Consider the following 20,692-nt stretch of genomic DNA (forward strand, 5'->3'; position numbering starts at 1 on the left):
GAGTCAGGAGACAATCCTGGAACAGATGGATATAAAAACACTAATGCCAACTAAAGGGAAGGTTAAAGAAATTCATATCCTAGACAACACCAAATAAGCAGCCGCCAAACCCGCATTCTCAATAAGGAACAGAAGGAATGCTGAAACCACCAGCCAGGGATATGAATGATATGGTCAGGGAGAATACCATCCAGAGCTTGACCCCCACCTTTAAAATTAAATCCAGAAAAGAAGCGCGAGAATGTTATTCCTCCTATCTGCTTTCATCAGTCACACATTTCCTGGCCCCACACGAGCTTTCTACTGAACTCAATTTATTTTCCTAAAATATTATGCAAAAAAAATGATCACTTTATTAGAAAAAAAGAGAGTAAAGTTCAAAGGTGGAATAATGGAAGATGCTGCCTCATTATGTATCCCTTTTTACATAACCCAGGGGATATGATACACTTTAAATATACTAAACAAATGAATGGAATTTATCAAGGAAAGAAGAACTTTAAAAGCCAAGGCTGATTCACTGAAAGGCCTTTACTTTTAAGGAATGGCTGGGAGAAAATGAATGCATGTCATACCATGACAGCTCTTGTTGTTTTCTGCTATAGCTAGTCTTGTCATTATTTCTATACTTTATTACTTATTTAGCTTCAATAGTCAGGCAAGAGAGAAAATAAAATCGTTCTGGAGTAGAATTTTGTAAAGAAGAATTCATAGTAATTGGCTTCATACCACATACTTAAAGGCAGCTTACCTTTTTTTATTCCTTTAGTTAGAGGAGAGGGAAAAGATATATACCAAAAAAACGTATCCTTAGCTAGCTTCTGGTTTGTCTAAGTTGCCCCAAACTTTGAGAACCACTGGAACAGCTTAGTTCTTTTGTACAATGTTTTAGAGTATGAACAAAATTGGTTCAGCTTTATTCAGATAACATATATGCAATAGACTTCAGGGAAAGAATTGGTTAGATAATTATAGGTCATCATCAGAATACAGTGCTATAGGAAAGCCAAATGTGAGATAAATCCTGTTCAAAATGAATTTGCTGGCTGGCTATCACAAGTTAATGTTTACCGATTATTTCCCAGGCATTGACTTAGGAGTTTATCATAAAGTGCTAAAGGGCGAGGCCATTTATGTTACTGGTCATATCCTAGAAAGTATTATATGCTCTGCCTTGAGAAAGTTTGATTCTTTAAAGTGATGGAAAAGGAAAAGGGAAAGTAGAACAATTACTTAAAAATGCCACAAAACAGCTTTTCTGTAAGTCACTGTAGCAAGTTGTGCTCCAGAGGCAGTTGTGACACCCCTTGGTGGCCATGCAACCCATGTCCTATTCTGGCTCTAGAAAGAGAGGTTGCCTAACAGTCATGACACAGAGGGTGCATGGGGGTGCACCCCCCGAGAGCACTGGTGCACCCAGTCACAGCCAGCATTCCCCAATTAGGCGATGTGCAGGGAGGAGGACTGGTGCCCTCCCTGAGAGCACCAGCCAGGGAATGGAAGCACCTTCTGGGTTGGCACACATGACTGGCAGGAGGGACCTCCCTCCCCCAGTCTCTGACTGGCTGCTTGGGGGGGGCAAGTGCCCCCTGGCCCAACTCAGGAGGCACCAGTTACCCATGCTGCCAAAGGGTCCTAGAGTGAGCCTTCAGTTCTTCTGACACCTGGCAGGTCCCATCCAGACCCTGCTGGTCTTGGTCCTACTTCACACTTGGTGGGCCCTTTTGGCCGACCTGTGCCCCTCAGGGTACTTGTAGCTTTAAGTGCTAGTCATGGCCTTCAACCTCCCATACAGCCATGCCCATGTGGTGTCTCCTCACAGGTATCACTGCAATCACTCCCTTGTTGGGGCCTTGGTCTTTTTGGCTTCCACCCCCTTTTCTTTTGCAAGCCCCCAGCCCTGGCCCACCAATTCAGGTCCGGCTCTCTTGGCTAGTCATAAGCATCTCTGGGCCCTGGTCTCTGCCCATCCTGAACTCCTGGGGCCCCTGGCCTAGTTTGGATTTTGTCCTTGCTAGGCTTCAGCCACTTTCTCCATGCTTTCAATCCTCTACCTAAGTCTATCCAGTGTCTTGAACCTCTAGCCTCCAGCAGGGCTCAAGATGTTCTTGTGCCCTCAGGCACTGTGAGGACCTCTGCCTTCCCCTGATAGTCCCAAACCCAAACCACCAGTAGTAAATTGTAACAAAGGGAAGAAGCACACTGGCTGTAACAAATTGGTATAGCAAATGGCACCACTACCTCACTGTCTGGGAGCAAGGCTTCCAATTACCCATAGTTGTGTTCTTCTGTAAGGTACCAGCATTAAGCAGCTCTGAAGTCAGCCTGACATCCCCCCTGCAGTCTTCCTGCCCAGGAGCTCTTCATCCAATGGATTGCAGAGCCAGACTGACTACCTTTGCTCTGGCTCATTTCTCTCCTAGGCCCTGCCCTTTTCTGGTCATGTGACTCCATAGGTCTGGCCACAGGTGCCCTCTAATTAGACTTACTTACTGATCATTGTAGCAGTGCCTTGTTTTCCCTGCAGGGCTCCAGCCTAAAGTCCTACTGTGGAGCAGCTAGCACTGTGACAGGTTTCCCACTGCTTGTACAGGCATTGATTATCCTGTTGTTCTACTACAGAGTGACTAGCTCTGCAGTAAGCACTCATAGGGTGCCTGCAGAAGTTACATTTTTTGCACAATGAGGCCCCTGAAAGTGCTCTATATCCATAGTAACAAGTGTTCACCACTGCAGACAGAGTTCTTTTAAAATGTCCAATTGCATGAAAATTTAACCTGCATCTGATGAAGTATTAGACAGGGGCAGAGTGCCTTAGGGAATCTTTGTACAGGTTTGTGTGAGGGTTAATTTTGGGCATCCCATGTGGCTTTGTGGGGCTGTCACAGAGAACAGACAGTCTCCTCCCTGTGCAGCGGGTGAGGGCTGAAGGGGTGTGGGAAGGGAGCCCCCCACCACCATGCATGCCCCCCCAAGTACCTCTTCTGGGGTTTTGGGGGGAGCCAGGCCAGGCCTGGGAGATGGGGGGGCTCCCTTCCCCCCCATGTGCATCTTGACAGTGACAGAGACAGTCATGCCCAAAGTTGGGGTGGAGGGTGAACAGAACCCCCCCCTGCTGTCTCTGGTGGTTCGGCCAGACCCACATGGTGGGGAGGTCCATTCCTTCTCCCACCTGAAACTCTTGACAGTGGCAGCCTCATGGCTGCTGCACCCAAAGCTGGGGCAGGGGGAGGGAAATGGATCTTGGCCTGACTCCTCCCAAGACCCCAGACTGGGGTAGCTGGGGGGGCACACACTTTGGAAGGGGCTTTGTCCATTTACCTTCCCCCCCAGCTGCTGCTGACAGTAGCCAGCTGGCAGGCAGGGCTGGGGAAAAGGGGTAGTCTGGCAACCTCCTGGGAGGCTGCTGGAATGCCCCCACCTGCTGACCAGGGGTGGTACAGGCAGGCTCCGAGTGCCACTCCCACCTCACCCAACAGCCTGTTGGGTTCAATGGTGCTCCAACTCATGGCACTTTGTGGAAAGCACTATGAGTGAGTAAAATTCACAGGCCCCAACAGCCAATTACACACCTGTAACACAGCCAGGGCTCCCCATTTGACAGCCATATCATGGCCGGGGCCACCATTTTGAAGGTGGAGCAAAGTGGGCCCACCCATGCCTCTGATTGGCTGGCAGGCTGCCTCCCAATGCACACTCCTTCCCACATGCTGCTGGCCACTGCTTGTGGGCTGAGCAGACGCAGAGCAAACCAAGAGGCAGGTGGCTGCCAGGCTCTGTGCAAGAGCCGGCCCTCTGTTTGCACATTCAGGCTCAGACCTCCTGCTGCTAAGTAACCCTTGAATAGTGGAACATGCTCCCTATTGCCCTGCATATGAGAGAGAGAGATCCTCAGGCCTGAGGATGGGAGCACCACTCCCCTGCATGTCGTATGCACTGCATGCAGGAAGCCCATACCCAGTTCCTCCCCAGCCCCATGGCTCCACATCACTAGCTTCTGTCACACAAAGCCTTTAACTTACTCTTTGGCACTTAAAGCAGCCCTCTGTCCCCCAGTGCTGTGCAGGGGCAGCATTGCTGCCCAGCCCAAGCCATGGGGAAGCCCTCTGGGCTTTCCAGGCTAACCCATGATTGGCTCCTGGACAGAGTCAATGTCAGGGGCTTAGCCTCCGATTTGCTCCAATCCAGGTTTCATCCAACCCTGCCCCCACCCCTATCCCTCTTTAGGAGAAGGGGACTTTTGGAAGGCTTTTCCAGCTCCTCCCCCTCACCCCCCCCTTCCCCTTTTGGAGACAGAGAGATGGCCTCTCTTTCTTTCTACCTGCTTCCCTCTCAGGAGACAGGCAGTCTACCTTTTTTTCCTTGGTCTCTGCCGCCTTCCCCCTGCCCTTCTAGAAGACATCTTTTTGCTGGCTCTTTGCCAGCTTTTTTAACATAGCCAGTTCCCTGCGCTTCTTCCTGGGGAACCAATTATTTCAAGGGAGACTGCCAATTACATGATTTCTGTGATATCATGTATTTGGTAGGTTCCTAACCATGAGTTACGGCAAGTCCCTGGCAGGCTGCCTGCCCATAATCCCTACTTTTCTGTGTCATCTGTCCTGCAGCCTCTCCCCACCTCGGACCCTTCTTGGGCTCTTTCTCCTTTAAAGTAACAGAGAAACTTAGGTGAATAAAAGGTGAACAAAAGGCAGATGCATGGCACAAACCTGTACAATGATGTAATTTTACTAGTAAACTACTAGTTACCTTAGAATAAAAAAGAAAAGCATCAAACCTATTCCAGTGTAAATTGCACTGCTGTTAGTGTTTATCCACACTTATCCCAGTATAAGTTTTTACTCTCTGCAAACAGGCTGTTTCCTACTTCCCCATCACTTCAGAGAAGCAGACTTTATTAAGCTCAGGGAACTGGTGGTCAGGATATCCTGGGAGGCTAGTCTGAGGGGAAAAGGAATCCAAGAGAGCTGGCTGTGCTTTAAGGAGGCCAGTTTATGGGCATAGTAGCAAGCTATCCTGATGTTTGCCCAGAAAGAAGAAAAAGTGCAACTGGAGGCCAGTGTACCTTTTCAATGAACTGAAACTCAAAAAGGAATCCTACAAAAAGTGGAAATTGATCACAGTACTAGGGAAGAGTATAAATATTGCATGGGTGTGCAGGAAGAAAATTAGGAAGACCAAGGCATAATTGGAGATGCACCTGGCAAGGGACATACAAGGTAATAAAATAGGATTCTACAAGTATGTCCAGAGTAAGACGAAGACCAGAGAAACCATATGTCCTTTACAGAACACAAAAGACAACCTGGTTACACATGATGTAGAGAAGACTGAGGTATTTAATGCCTTTTTTTTTATTGTAGTTTTCACAAATAGGGTGCAGGGGGCAGCAAAGTTAGGGAGAGACAAATAACCTATAGTAGTACAGGCTACAGTATTTTTAAATGCGAGTATATATAGATTACAGTGTCCTAACCCATATCTTATTAAAGTGAGTTTTGTCTATGAAACTGCAGGATTATCCAGAAATTTCAGGTTCCCTGAGAAATATAGCATCTTTTCTGATCTCTGATGTTAATTAATTGTATGAGTAGTAGTTTAGCAACACATTTTCTTTTCTTCCCCGCAATATACATGTGCAAACACATATAATTCCATTCAGACGATAAATTTAAAAAGGACATTTTTTATCAAAATTGATGATTCAGAATCTTCTGCTTCAGCACCCTATTCCATGAATAGAAAGGCAACAAATCTATTCTTTTTTTTTTTTCTCCAAACCAGCCATATTTTCTAGCAATGATCTGATAATCTTTTAATTAGTTGCTCCTTCATTTTTACAACGTTTAGTGAAAACAAAGCCAAAATGACTCAACATTTCCAAATGATAAATAAAACCATGAACATATTTTTTTCCATGCCTTCTGTGAGGCAGTATGCAATGTCACTTTAATTAGGACAAATATATCCTTGACATTCAAAACAGACTAATTAAAAACGTTTTAAAAATCTATTACTAGTAGGGTTCCTTGGAAGGAGGAAAAGGGGGAAGGGAACCATTATTCCTTGTTTGGCTTGACTTCAGCAAGGCTTTTGATAAGCAAGCTAAGGAAGTATGGGTTGGATGAATGGACTGTAAGTTGGATAGAAAACTGTCTGGATTGTCAGGCTCAGAGGGTAATAATCAATATCTCAATGTCTAGTTGACAGCCAGTATCAAGTAGAGTGCCCCAGGGGGTGGTCTTGGGGCTGGTTTTGTTCAATATTTTTATCCACAACTTGGAAAATGAGATTGAGTGCACCCTCAGCAAGTTTGCAGATGACACTAAGCTGGGAGGAGTAGCAGATAAACTGGAGGGTAGGGTTAGGATTCAGGAGAGACCTAGACAAATTGGAGGATTGGACCAAACAAAATCTCATGAGGTTCAACAAGGACAAGTGCAAAGTCCTGCTCTTAGGACAGAATAATCCCATGCACTAGTATAGGCTGGGGATCAATTGGCTAAGTAGCGGCTCTGTAGAAAAGGACTTGGCAATTACAGTGGACAATATGCTGAGAGTCAACAGTGTGTTCTTATTGTGAAGTAAGCTAACAACATACCGGGTTGCATGAGGAGAAGCATTGCCAGCAGAACAAGGAAAGTGGTTATTCCCCTCTATTTAGCACTAGTGAGGCCATATCTGGAGTACTGTGTCTAATTCTGGGGCCCCCACTACAGAAAGGATATGGACAAATTGGAGAGAGTCTATCAGAGGGGAAAGAAAAATGGTTAGAAGGCTGAGGTACATGACTTCTGGGGAGAGGCTGAGGGAACTGTGTTTATTTAGTCTGGAGAAGAGAAAATTAGGGAATTAATAGCAGCATTGAACTACCTGAAGGATCATTCCAAAGAGGATGGAGCTAGACTGTTCTCAGTGATGGCAGGTAACAGAACAAAGAGCAATAGTCTCAAGTTGCATCAAGGGAAATGTAGGTTAGATATTAGGAAAAACTCTCACAAGGAGGGTAGTGAAGCACTGAAACAAGTTCCCGGCAAGGTTGTAGATTCTTGATCCTTGGAGGTTTTTATGAGATGGCTAGACAAAGCCTTGGCTGGGATGTTATAGTTGTGGATGGTCCTGCTTTGACAAGGGAGTTGGCCTAGGTCAGTGGTCTTCAACCTTTTTGGACCAGGATCCATTTGTAACATCAATGGCCAGTCCTGCCCCAGTGCCCCTCATTCCCAACCTGCTGCCCTGTGCCTCTAGGCCCACAGTGTCTGGGGTAGGAGGTGGGTGTATGGGGCAGGGAGCCACATGTGTGGGGCAACAGTGGCACAAAACAGCCCCTTGCAGGCTGGAACTTTGTCAGCCTGCAAAGGAAAAGTCACAGTTTTCCACGTTTTTCTCCTTTAAAGGAGAATCCATTTTTAAAACTCATTGATCCATTTTTAAAGTTCGTTCACAACCCTTTCATATATTCTTGCGACCCACTTTTGGGCCACAACTCAATGGTTGAGAAACGCTGGACTAGATGACCTCTTGAGGTCCTTTTCAACCTAATTTTCTATGAATCAGATTCAGCAACACTGGGCGTGTCTACACGTGCATTTACACCAGCTTAAACTTACTGTGCAATAAGTTACCGCACAGTAAGCAGGAATAGGCCAGCATCGAAATGTGCAGTCAACAAAGCACATTAATGCTGTGTGGGGTCTGACTTGAGACTAAAGTTAGTCTCAAGTCAGGCCACACACACAGTGTTACTGCACAGTAAGGCATCTACATGTGTGTTATTGTGCAGGTATCAAATTTACACTCAAGTGACACAAGTCTCTATATTTACTGCCCAGTATGGGTGTGCACATGTAGACATGTGTCCATACTGTGCAGTAATTTCAGTTACTGCAGTAAATGTACACGTGTAGATGCACCCTGGTACACTGAAGTGGGTGGTTTAATCCTTAAACTGAATGGAAGTTGTTGGTAAGTTAATTCATTTCTTATGAAAGATACTGGTGAAATAATAGCCCAATACTCTTCAAGGCTGTCCTGCAGAATTCCTCAAGAAGTGAAAAGAGAAGCCTGTATAGTAAGGTCTTTGAATGTTTTGTATTTTATAGCATGAAGTTGTAAATTAATGCCAACTGTAATGGTAGGATTGGTGATATAGACCTTTGCCCTTAGGGACTAGATAGAGATCAAGTCATTCTAGATAAATCACTAATCAGTGGACACATGACTTGTATTTTAGACTATTATTTTGATTATTATTATTCACATGCATACGTATATATTCAATAAAATTACTGAGCACATTAAATGTTTTTAAGCATCTCATTAGCTTGATTGACTATTTCATCCTAGATGTTTTCAGGAAATTTTAACATTTTAAAATATTTCAAATTAATAAAAGTGTTGGTAGCTAAAGAGTGCATCAATTCAGAGTTACTTGGCAATTCACTTTTATCGTTCTTTTCAGGGAGAGTCTGGACCAATGGGACTTCCAGGACTTCCAGGGCCAAGGGGAATAGGAGTACCTGGTCCAAAGGTTTGTAAGTCTGTTGTGAAGATCTGTGATTTTACCAACTCCTTTGTCTACTTGATTTTCCATGTTGTAACTTAGTTAAGACTCAGGCCTGAGACAAAGGCCCTGCTCTTATACACACTTGTGCATATACATATTCATATTGAATTCATTGGGACTACCCACATGATTGAAGTGCTCTTACCTTTGCTTATGGCAAATGTAACTTGATTAAGGCTGCAGTTGCTGGGGATGGTGGCATAGCAATTAAGGAATCTTGGTACCACTCTAGGGTCAAGAAGGCTCAATTGACTCAACTGTATAGGGTACCTGATCATTTGGATTGGACAATCAAAGCTGGCCACACCACTGCTTTCTTTGCTGCTGGCTATAGAAACTGATATTAACCATGATACCCCGCTGTGCCCTTTGGTTTAGGCAGTCATTCCCTTTCTTTTATTTGGAAGACAGCTGTTAATAATCATTTATTTTTTCTGTTTTGTTGTCCATCTCTTAACAGGGTGCTTTGGGACAGAAAGGCCTACAAGGTCCACCTGGCCCTCAAGGGGATAGTGTGCAAGGAAATAAGGTAACCAAGTTTAACATGTTGTCTGTCAAAGAGAAGTCTATTAAAACAATTTTTCTGAAACTATTCATGATCTCTTTTAACAAGGAAAAGTGCCTCAAGCATACAACATATTCATTATTTGAATTTTGATTACTTGGTCATGAGAGAATATTCATCCATTGCTCTGGATTCCCTTGACAATCTTATAAAAATATACTAAGAAACAGACTTGTCATTTACCACCAGATCAAGTCAAACAAGATAGCTACAACATAAATATAACATAAATTAGCCAACCTCCTACATAGTTCCACTATAATCTCACACCCCCGGCATCCCTACTTAACTTATAACCTTCAAAGAAATGGTCAACAAATGGCTAGTAAAAATACAGGGAAGCAAGATATGGAAGCTTAGAGCCTTACTGGAGAACAGTGTGGGCATTTCTCTTCACTATTAAATCACTGGAACTATTTGTGTGGTTAAAGGTAAGTATGTGATGATATGCTCCACTGGATTAGGAGTATAGTGTTCACTATCCTCTAGCCTGGGGTCCACAGTAAACAGGTGTGAGCTCTGTGGTTGAGCTGCTTTGGAAAATGTGCCTGCTGGTACAGCAGTTGGCTTCAGATACTAGAATTGGGACTTTTATTTATTTTTAAAGGGTTTTGGTCAGAAAAGGGTTTTATTTATTTTTAAAGGGTTTAGTTCATCAACATGAAAAATTAACAGAACTGTACCTTTCAGCAATTTTTTTTTCATAAGGAATGTGGTTTAGGTCCCAGATGGACCAGGCTGTTTGGGTGAATCTAATATATTTTATTAGACCAACTAAAACAGCTGGAAAAATCCTTCTTTGCAAGCCTTCAGGTACAAACACCATTCTTCAGGCAGAGGAAGTGTGCGTGTCCCAGATGAAATTTCTGGGACTAGCCAGTAAAAGTGTATGTTTATGTTACAGCTCCCCCTGATTCAGTTTATGTTACAGCTCCCCCTGATTCAGTTAGATGATTAACTCAGTGTGGGCTCTCTTTCTCCCCCCCCCCCCGGTAGCACGTTGGGGTCCCAGGGGCAGCCGTGATGCCCCTGGTGGCTTCACAACCCATGCCCTGCTCTGCCTCTTGGATACCCTCATCTCCTTCTTGCCCATGCACCACTCCTTGATGTAAGCCTACCTTTCCAGACAACAGGTACTTGAGAGTCCTAGAGTGAGCCTTACTTCATCCACTAGCCAGTAGGTCCCTCCTGCACACCACTGGCCCTGACCCAGCTCCTGAGCTGCATTGCATTCTCTCTCTGTGCCCCAGGGTACCTATAAGCCTAAAAGGCTAACTACATGGCTCTGTTCCTCTCCTACACCATTGCCCAAGCCTCATGGGTGTTGCTGTAATGTCACTCTCTCCTGTCAGGGCTTCAGTCTCCTTGGCTTCTGCCCCTTTCCTCTAGCTGGGCCTTCTAGCCTACTGGATAGGACCTGGCTTTGAGGCACTAGTTATCATCTTGCCTTTCAGGGCACTGGGCCCCTGGCCCTTGTCTGCTAGGCCCCAGCTCCTTGCCTTTCCCCTTGTATGCCAGACCCCTTGGTCCTACTCTCTTTTTGTCCCATGCTCTGCCCTACTCTGGGCTCAGCACTTGGCCTTAAACCTGCCCCTGGCAGGGCTCAAGGTAAACATGTGCCCCTAGGGCACTAATGAGACCTCCAAACACTACCCCTCACAGTCCCAAGCCAAGCCACTGGTACAGACTGTAACCAAACACTAAGTCCCTGGGCTATATCATAAACTCTCCCTTCTGGGCCCAGTAACAACAAGGGGAAGCAGCTTTCTGTGTGTTTAAGAAGGAAAACTTTCCCTCACCTCTGAGGCCAGAATAACCTTCTTACGCTGGGTCATACCCCTGTGAACTCCCAGAGCCTCACAGGTGATCCAAGGCAGCACAGAAATCCATCTAGAATTCCCTGGTAGCTCTCCAGGTCAGGAACTCCTACCCTGCAGCTTGCAGGGCTAAACTGGCTTGCTGGCTCAGGCTCTGGGCTTATTTTCCTCCTAAGGCCCTGCCCCCTTTGGGTTGGGAAATTACCCTGGGCTGCCTGCAGGTACCTGCTAATTAATCTCATTGACCAGTTACTATGGTAAGTAGTAGTAAGCTGTGCCCCACCTGGCCGGCAGTGCTCCCTCTCTCGGCTGCTTTTCGCTCAAAATAACAGTCCCAAGCTCTCTGTTACATGCCTCCTTGTCTCTTCTCAGCCCCAGAAACATGGAAATGTCTTTGTTTTGTCCAGATGCAGAACAGGAACATTTTTCACACACTCTAAAAGTTTTGTGAAATGCAAAAACCATTTCCCTCCCATCTCTTGTAGATATTGCTGTTTGTTCTTGTGCTGGAAGTGGTTCCAGAGCAGAGTACTTGGAATATAGCTGAGTAAATCTTGTGGCTACACTGGGTTTAGTCACAGCGAGAACAATTGCCAGATTGAGTGGGGAATGTTTCAGTGGTTGAAATACATCTAAACCGCAGGGAAAAAATAATTTGCAGACTCTAACATGCTTGTGTAATCCATATCTTTTTGGCCATAGAAGAAAGAAAGAAATACAAACATATTCTGATAACTCTACTTTAGAATATTTTGGCTACTCTTTAGCTAAGACACAGACAACTGTAGATGTGGCCTCCAAAATACATTCAAAACATGTTTGGTATTTAAAAAATGCTCTGTAATAGTACTTTCATCACAGGGTACTTTTTAAATGATGAACATGATCCAGTGTAAAAGACTGCCAAGGACAGATGCATTTAATGATACAAGAATATCACGTTTGCTTTTGAAATGAGAGATTTTTATTCTTGGATGTGAAGCAATTATAATGATGTAGCTCAATAAATACAGCTGGTCCTTGGATTTTGGAGTCTGGAGAGTTGTGCTAGTACAGCTTTACCCTTAAATGTGTCATCAGTTACATTTCTAAAAATCTTTAGCCCTCTTCTCTTACCATTTGGCACTTTTCTACCTATTTTCTCCATGTGTTGATACCCGTCATGGGGCTTCATTGGGTATGCCAATATCATATTCCCAGCTTGTCTGGCAAACCCAAGCATGTCCTGTTCACTCGCTCCTCCTTGCACATGCGAAACTCAGGAATGTAATAGTGAAGATATTCTTAAGACGTCTCTGTATGAATCCTCTAGATCACCATCGCATGGGGTGGCCAACCTGTGGCATGTGCGTCACGTGTGCCAAGGGATACTTCCGTACATGACATGCAACAGATTGAAGACAGGTACCACAGGATCAAAATCAGGCAAATAGTAGAAAGAAGAGTGGCAGAGCAGACAGGAAGCACAAGACAGAACAGAAAGTAGAGCAGCAGATTGAGAGCAGAAGACAGAGTGGCACATTGGGCAAGGAAAGGGGACCAGTGTGGCATTCCAGGAGGGCATGGGGCTTCATCTGTGGCATGCCTGCTAAAAAGGTGGGGCTCACTGGACTAAAATGTCCTACTTCTGACACTCCATAAACATTGTGTCAACATACTTCTTGTTCACATGCATATGCATACACACACACACACACACACACACACACACACACACAGAGATTAAAATGGGACATATATATCTCATTCAAGTTTCAGGAATGCCCACCAGCCCATGGGAAAATGTTACATGAATTTATATTTATATTTAAAAGGATTGTTTTACAACCTCTTAGAATGTTAAGAAATTCTTCCATCACTTACTTATTTCCCTGATTCTTCTATAACCTAGAGGCTCTGTAGAGGGGAAGTAAAATGTTTTTCATCATTTTCTAGTACATTCTTTGCATAACTCAGGATTGATATTGATCAGATATCAGGGGGGAGCCATATTCTACTTGGCTCTATTGCTGGTCACTGAAGTGTGAAGATTAGAGAAGAAAAAATTCCAGAATTTAAAGCTAACCAAAACATCAGTTTCTCACACAGCTTTATCAGTACCTTGCCCATCAGTGCAAATCAAAGCATACCTATTTCCATTTCAAATTTCTTATTTTCCAAGAACTTACCTTACAAAAGAGAGATTAGAAACATAGACAAACACATATTTTCAAACTTAGTGCTGAAAGAAGTCACTTTTATTTAACCATTTAAATCTGGATTTAGATACCAATATTAAATACCTGACTTTGTAAATGTTGCTTCCAGTTTTGTATTACTATATTTAATAAATACATGCTATTTAAGTATGAACAAAAGATAGCTGGATTAGTTCAAGCATCCATTGTGCTTTTTGCAACAGTCTGTGCTTCTGAAAACAAGTTAGTAGCAGTAACTTGTATGATTTTACTAACTTCACACTGGAAAGGAAGAAGGAAGAAAAAAATTCCCTGAAAATAAGTAATTCTAATATAATAAAGGGCCTAGTCAGTCTGTTTGTCTGTCCATAATGCACTCTGGTTACTGAAACAACCAATCAGAGTGCTCCAAGAACATTACAGACAAGAGGCGGGGGTGGCAGTGGCGTGGCAGAGTGCTGCCATGATGGTGGGGATGGAGGCGACAGAGGCAGGGAGCGAGGCCAGCACCCCTGGCCTCCTCCATCCTTCCCCTGGCTCTGCTCCTTGGAGGCAGCAGCGGTGGCGCAGGCTGCTGACCGAGGGGGATGGAGGGGATGGCAAGACAAGCTTCCCCTCCCCCCCAACCCCACTCCCAGGAGGTGGTGCTGGGAGTTAGGGATAGCAAGCTTCCTTCCCCCGCCCCCCCACCTGCCCCTCTCCCCCATCATGACTGACAATTCACTAGTTTAATATAACAAGCTAAAATACATGAAGCTTTGTTAAATCATGAGTGGAACATGTTCACTTAATACTACAAGACTGAGGTGAGGATATAGCATGGGCAGTGACCTGCATGAAATAATGATGTCAGGAAGCCTATTGATATGCTGAAATATACAAACTTCTTGGAAATCAGTTTCCTCATTTGAAGATATGCACCCAAATTTCCAAATCACCATCTTTCAAAGAAATGGTGCATGTGATATTCTATATTATTTTTGTAATATTTTCTACTTTTTCTAGTTAGATGTACGGTATATTGCTGTCCATTTTCCAACATGCAGCATACAGGGTGTGCAACATAGCTGAACTAGTCTTGCTGTCATTAATATTGTTTCTGCTAAACTTTGTGTTGTTAATTATGTATCACATAGGAAATAAAATGTAAGAACATTTATTTTTATTTTTCCAGGAAGGAATAAAATATTTTTAGGAAGAACAAGAAAGAATAAGTTATATGAGCTTAGTAATGCAGCATTTAGATTGTTCAAAGTGTACAGTGTGACAGCTTTAGATGTTTTCCTCTACCTGTGCCTTAATTATTCTATTTCAAAGCTAATTTAATCCTATCCTGGAATAGTTGGTAACGCATTAATAGGAGACATTTTTTCATGTCCTGATTGTGAAACAGCTTGACAAATACTGAGTGAAAAATAACTGCATAAAGTTGAAGGAGATGAGAAAAGCTAGTAGTAACATTAACGATACATCAAATAACAACATCTCCAACTCCAAGAACCCACCTGTACTGTACTGTTAGTAAACTGAGACCTTTATTTTTTGATAACCAAACTAGCAGATCCAAATAGTTGGGGAAGTACTGAGGATCCAGAGGGGAGGGGAGTCGGGTGTCCATGAAGAATGGTCATTCCTTAAGGAAACAATCCTTCATGCCCAAAGGGAGGTAATCCCAACAAGGATCAAAGTGGGCAAGAGGGCACAAAAGCCCCCATGGCCCACCAAATGCATATGGGAACGTCTCCTAGCTAAAAGGGAGGTGTACACCCAATGGAAGGAAGGGGCCATCACCAGGGAGGACTATACCTCAGTTGCTCGGGGCTGCAGGGGGGCAGTCAGGAAGGCCAAGGTGGAGATGGAACTGGGACTAGCTACCTGGATCAAGGACAACAAGAAGTCCTTTTAAAAATATATAGGGAGCAAAAAGAAGGTACCCGGTAATGTGGGGCCTCTGCAAGACACGCTAGGAAATCTGGTTTTTGCAGCAGACGACAAGGCTAACCTATTTAACAATTTCTTTGCCTCCATTTTGCTAAGCAGGGACCAGATCAGCCTGTCCACTGGGACCCCCTCAGGCCCCAGGGGAGGCACACCCAGGCCTAGGGTCAGTGAGAATCTAGTCAGGGAACTTCTGGAGGGACTGGATGTATTTAAATCAGCTGGTCCTGATGACCTCCACCCAGAGTGCTGAGGGAATTAGCAGAGGTCATTGCGGGACCCCCTAGCACAGCTTTACAAGCACTCATGGTGCTCTGGTGTGGTGCCAGAGGACTGGAAAAGGGCCAGTGTGGGCCATTTTCAAAAGGGCCATTTTCAAAAAAGGGAGAAAGGAGGACCTAGGAAACTATAGGCCAGTTAGTCTTACCTCGATCCTGTGTAAGCTTTTTGAGAGAATTATCCTGGCGCATGTCCACGAGGGGCCAGCATGGGAGGTTATGCTTAGGGGCAACCAGCATGGGTTCATTAGAGGCAGGTCCTGTCAGACCAACCTGTGGCCTTCAGTGACCAGGTCACAAAAGCCTTAGACGCAGGGGTAATAGCGGACATAGTCTTTCTGGACTTCAGGAAGGCCTTCAACATGGTCTCTCACCCCATTCTCATTAAAAAAACTAGGGGACTGTGGCATCAACACCTACACAGTCAAATGGGTCACTAACTGGCTGGAGGGCCACACCCAGAGAGTGGTGGTGGACGAGTCATTTTTGACCTGGAGGGATGTGGGCAATGGGGTCCCCCAGGGCTCGGTCCTCGGACCCGCGCTGTTCAATGTCTTCATCAGTGACTTGGACGAGGGGGTAAAAAGCACCCTATTCAAATTTGCTGATGACACTAAGATGTGGGGGGATGTGGGCATGCTAGAAGGGAGGAATAGGCTGCAATTGGACCTGGACAGGTTACAGGGGTGGGCAGATGAGAATAGGATGGGTTTCAATACTGACAAGTGCAAGGTGCTGCACCTGGGGGGCAAGAACCAGCAGCATATCTACACGCTAGGGAACTCCCTTCTTGTCAGTGCAGAGGCAAAAAAGGATCTTGGAATCATGCCAAAAGGAACATGGGCCGACAGTGTGGGGACATGGTCAGGAAGGCCAACCGCACTTTGTCATGCATCCACAGATGCATCTCAAGCAGGTCCAAAGAGGTGATCCTCCCCCTCTATGTGACACTGGTCAGGCCGCAGTTGGGAGTACTGCGTCCAGTTCTGGGCGTCGCACTTCAGGAGAGATGTGGAAAGCATTGAGGGGGTTCAGAGGAGGGCCACTCACATGATCGGGGGCAGCAGGGCAGGCCCTACGAGGAGAGGCTACAGGACCTGAACCTGTTCAGCCTCCACAAGAGAAGGCTGAGGGGGGATCTAGTGGCCTGTTACAAACTAGTCAGAAGGGACCAGCAGGTATTGGGGGAGTCCCTCTTCGCCCCCAAGCACTACCAGGAGTGACTAGAAATAATGGTCACAAGCTGGCAGAGGGTAGATTCAGACTAGATATCAGGAGGCACTACTTCACAGTCAGGGCAGCTAGGATCTGGAACCAACTTCCAAGCGAAGTGGTGCTGGCTTCTACCCTGGGGGTCTTTAAGAGGAGGTTAGACAAACACCATGCTGGGGTCATTTGACCTCAGTACTTTTTCCTGCCATGGCAGGGGGGTCGGACTTGATGATCTGCTCAGGTCTCTTCCGACCCTACCAACTATGAAACTATGAAATATCCAGGCCTTAAAAAAATTCAGGGTCTCAACTTTTTGGCTCAGAGTTATATTTACTTTACAGGCCTGTCAAAGACCACAGAGAAAGTTAATGGCAATGCAAAGCCAGTACCAATTTAAAACCCAGGAAAGGGTGACCAATTTTCAGGTTTTCAGAACTTGTTTCTTGGGATTTCATTTAAAGGCCTAAATACTGACTATTGAATTGTCTTGGGATATGCAACAAATATCCCATTTGATGTTTTTTTCCTCTTGTTGTAGTGACATCTACAAATGAACTGTGACAGCATTTCACTTACAGAGATAAAGCCTTTGTTGTTCCCTGGTTATGACTGCTTAAAGCTCCTTAGCCAATATGTGCTGGAGTACTGTATCCAGTTTTGGGCTCCACAATTCAAAAAGGATGTGCAGAATCTTGAGAGAGGGCAGAGGAGAGCCACATGCATGATCAGGTCAGGAAAACAGACCTTAATGACGACAGGCTGAGAGCCATGGGACTCTTCAACCTGGAAAAGCGCAGGCTCAGGGGTGATCTGGTGACCACCTATAAGTTTATCAGGGGTGCTCATCAGGATCTGGGGGAAAGTCTGTTCACCAGAGCGCCCCAAGGGATAACAAGATTGAATGGTCACAAACTCCGCTGCAACCGATTCAGGCTGGACACAAGAAAGAACTTCTTTACTGTCCAAGCAGTCTATTCCAAGGTTTGGAATAGACTGCCACTGGAAGCGGTTCAAGCACTCACTTTGAACACCTTCAAAGACATTTGGATGCTTATCTTGCTGGGATCCTATGATCCCTGCTGATTTCCTGCCCCTGGGGCAGGGGGCTGGACTCGATGCTCCCCCGGGGTCCCTTCCAGCCCAAACGTCTATGAAATCTATATGGGATAGTTGAGTCTATTTAGCCTGATGTTTTGGCTTGTGAATTAAGATTCCTTTATTAAAAGAAACAGCCTGGTTTCTGAAATTTCTCTCTCTATGGCCTCCTCTACACATACAGGTAAAAGCACAATTAGATCTAGCGCTTGATCCACACAGTCATACCTGCCATGCCACACATACATGGCAGGAGGTACAATGGTGGGATCATGCATTAGATCCAATCATGCCTTATTGTCAGTGCAGGGGAAGCCTGATCCTGGGCTCCACCTGCACCAGCCAGGAGGAAGTCACAGCTAGGAGCTCCCTTTGCTAAGGGGGCTTCCACCTGCAGAGGCCATGCACAGCTGGACCCAGAGTCCTGCAGCTGATGGGGCTCTGGGTCTTGGCTGTGCCTCAGGTGCCACCGGGACTCAGAGCCATGCATGGGCCCAGGAGATTCATCCACTCCCAACTTTGAGATCATGGCAGCTGCAGTCCTCAGGGGTTTTATGCCTGGCATGGTGCACCCCTGTGGCTGGGAGCCTTGTCAGCTGATAGGGCTTTGAGTCACAGGGGACACCATACTACACATACAAATTAAAGCTTGATAGCAACCAGCTATAACGTTAGTACACATTTTCAAGGTCTAACTTTATAGCTGGTTGGAGATTTTCATAGCTACTTTGAACATGTAGCTGGTCTCTAATTCTGCAGTTAACCAGTTTGTTGCATGATGCTTGTAATGTGTAAAGGGGATCTGGGGTGGCTTTTCTGTAGTTTTCAGAAAAAACACATTCAGCTAAAAGCCACAGTTAGTGTTCAATATTAAACTTTCATGCCAGCAGTGTCACAGCATGGGGTCCTCAGGGGTGGCCATGATGCCCCTTGGGCTCTGTAACTATGCCAATCTTGCCCAATGGGCACCCTTTTTTCCTCATCTGCCACATCTTGCTGATAATTATAATAAATAGGGAGGCTGCCCTCAAGATCGTTTCAACACAGTGATGGACCGCACTGAACCCTATAGGTTCTTGAACGCCTTTTTGGGTCCTGCTCAAAATGTATGCCTCACAGGACACCCACACCCTTATGGGCTAGATGCTTGGCCCCAAAACTACCTCTTTACCATGCCCCATACCTTGTGGATTGTATTCAAACTTTGTCCCTCTGAGGCCTTGATATAGCTCAGCCTTTCCTTCATCACTGGGCTCTCCGCAGCCCTGTCTCTGCACCCACATTGGCACTACGCCCACTGGGGCTGGCATCTCCACACTGTAGTGTGCCCCACTGAGGCCTCCTCCTCCCCAATAGACTCAGCCAGGTCCACTGGCTTAAATAACAATGGATAACACAAGCCCCTGGGCTATAATGCAATACAAACAGTGCAGGGTGTGCTCTGTCCCTTTAAAAGACAAACTTCTCCCCAAGCATTAAGTACCTTGCAGCCCAGGGTACCTGGCCAGCTCCTGGAGCCCCATTAGCCCTGTAAATGGCATATCAGGCAACCACAGCATCTCTAGACAGTTCTTCCCTAGAAGCTTCTTCCCCTGGCTGCTGCTAGAGAACTAAACCCTGCTGTCCTCAGCCCTAGGGTTTGTGCGTGCCCAGGGCCCTGCCTTCTTCCCATCAGCTGACCAGGTGCAGGCCAATTCCCTCATTAGCCCGCTGCCATAACCTACACCTGTGGGGTTTCTGCCTGGCTCCTAGGGCCCTTTCCCTAGGCAGTTTCTGCCCTTCAAGGAGCAGGCACTTTAGTGCCCTGTGACACAGTTACATTCATAAGATTTGATATACATATGGTGAACAATCAGAGTAATCAGGTTCTAACATCCTTATCTCTGCTTTTATCCTGGGTAATTATTTCAGTCATTTTACTCCTGATTTATTCTGGTGTCAGTGAGATGATAACAAGATCCAAGTATTTCATTAATGAGGAAACCAATTTCTGTAACTCATGCTTGATACCCAATAAGAAAACTTCATATGCACTAATTCCAAATCAATTTGTTATAGTCGCAGTTTAAGACAAATACTGCTTTAGACTGGCAGCTTACAATGCAAAGCCTTTTTACCTTCCTAAAGATGTAGAATGCTACTACATGAATCTATCTTCTATGTAACTTCTTGTTCCATTCTCTATCTAGGGAGAACAAGGAATTCAAGGTTTTCCAGGACCAAAGGGTTCAATGGGACAGGGCTTCCCTGGTCCAAAGGTAATTACTAATCCTTGGGGTAAGGAAAAAAAAGGGGGTTTTTTGTATATTTTATAAGATGTATTTAATGTGCCTGGGTCTTTATACAGAGAAATAAAATAATGAAACATTGCCCCACATAGCTTGCAAGGGCCTGGCTACATCTAATACTGCCGATTATTATTCAGGAATGGGCCCAAAATTAAGATATAGCACAGGATGATAACAAGCAGCAGCAAAAAAAAATCAAATCAATTGAAAAAAAACTGTTGTGACATTTTTCTGGTATTTGTGAATAGTCTTGTTCCATTATTTGCCAGGTTCTGACAAACAGAGGAAGGGAAGTGAGTTAACTTTTCAAAGGGAACTTGTTAGAGGTTCCATGTTGACCTGTGGTCTTTGATACTGATTTAAATATTTAGATCCCAAATCTGAAGTCATTACTCATCAAAATGCCACTTCAGGCCATGGGAGACTTGTGAATAAAGAATGCAGAACTGACCTAATGATATAATTCTTAGTTCAACACACTGATATATACATTTAGTGCTTAAATTTCAAAAGCAGTAAATTTTCCTCAGGGGTGGGGGGGAGGGGGGGAATAAAAATCAGTGGGTATCTGTATATTCTAGATTAGCCAAAGTCTGCTCATACTCATTAATGTAGGGATGCAACCCTTGACTTGGAAGGAATGTAATCCATTACACTGAGCCTCACTTAGGTCTGTGATTGCTTTTTACAATATAGATTTCATAGACATTAGGGCTGGAAGGGACCTCGGAAGATCATCGAGTCCAGCCCCCCGCC

At 45.1% G+C, this 20,692-nt stretch overlaps 1 protein-coding gene across 3 annotated transcripts in view; it reads left to right on the top strand.

The window, feature by feature from the left end:
- COL28A1 (collagen type XXVIII alpha 1 chain) overlaps positions 1–20,692 on the top strand; it is a 189,983-nt gene that overhangs the window by 135,013 nt on the left and 34,278 nt on the right. For 2 of the 3 annotated variants that reach the window (XM_019498073.2, XM_059728975.1), the window contains exons 26-28: positions 8,462–8,530; positions 9,027–9,095; positions 19,838–19,906. In XM_019498073.2, the coding sequence (XP_019353618.2) occupies positions 8,462–8,530; positions 9,027–9,095; positions 19,838–19,906 (207 nt within the window). The remainder of the gene's footprint in view (positions 1–8,461; positions 8,531–9,026; positions 9,096–19,837; positions 19,907–20,692) is intronic. The other variant, XM_019498072.2, reaches the window with a different exon arrangement.

Source organism: Alligator mississippiensis, chromosome 5, assembly GCF_030867095.1.
Source record: "Alligator mississippiensis isolate rAllMis1 chromosome 5, rAllMis1, whole genome shotgun sequence".
In the NCBI taxonomy this organism is placed as follows: Eukaryota; Metazoa; Chordata; order Crocodylia; family Alligatoridae; genus Alligator; species Alligator mississippiensis.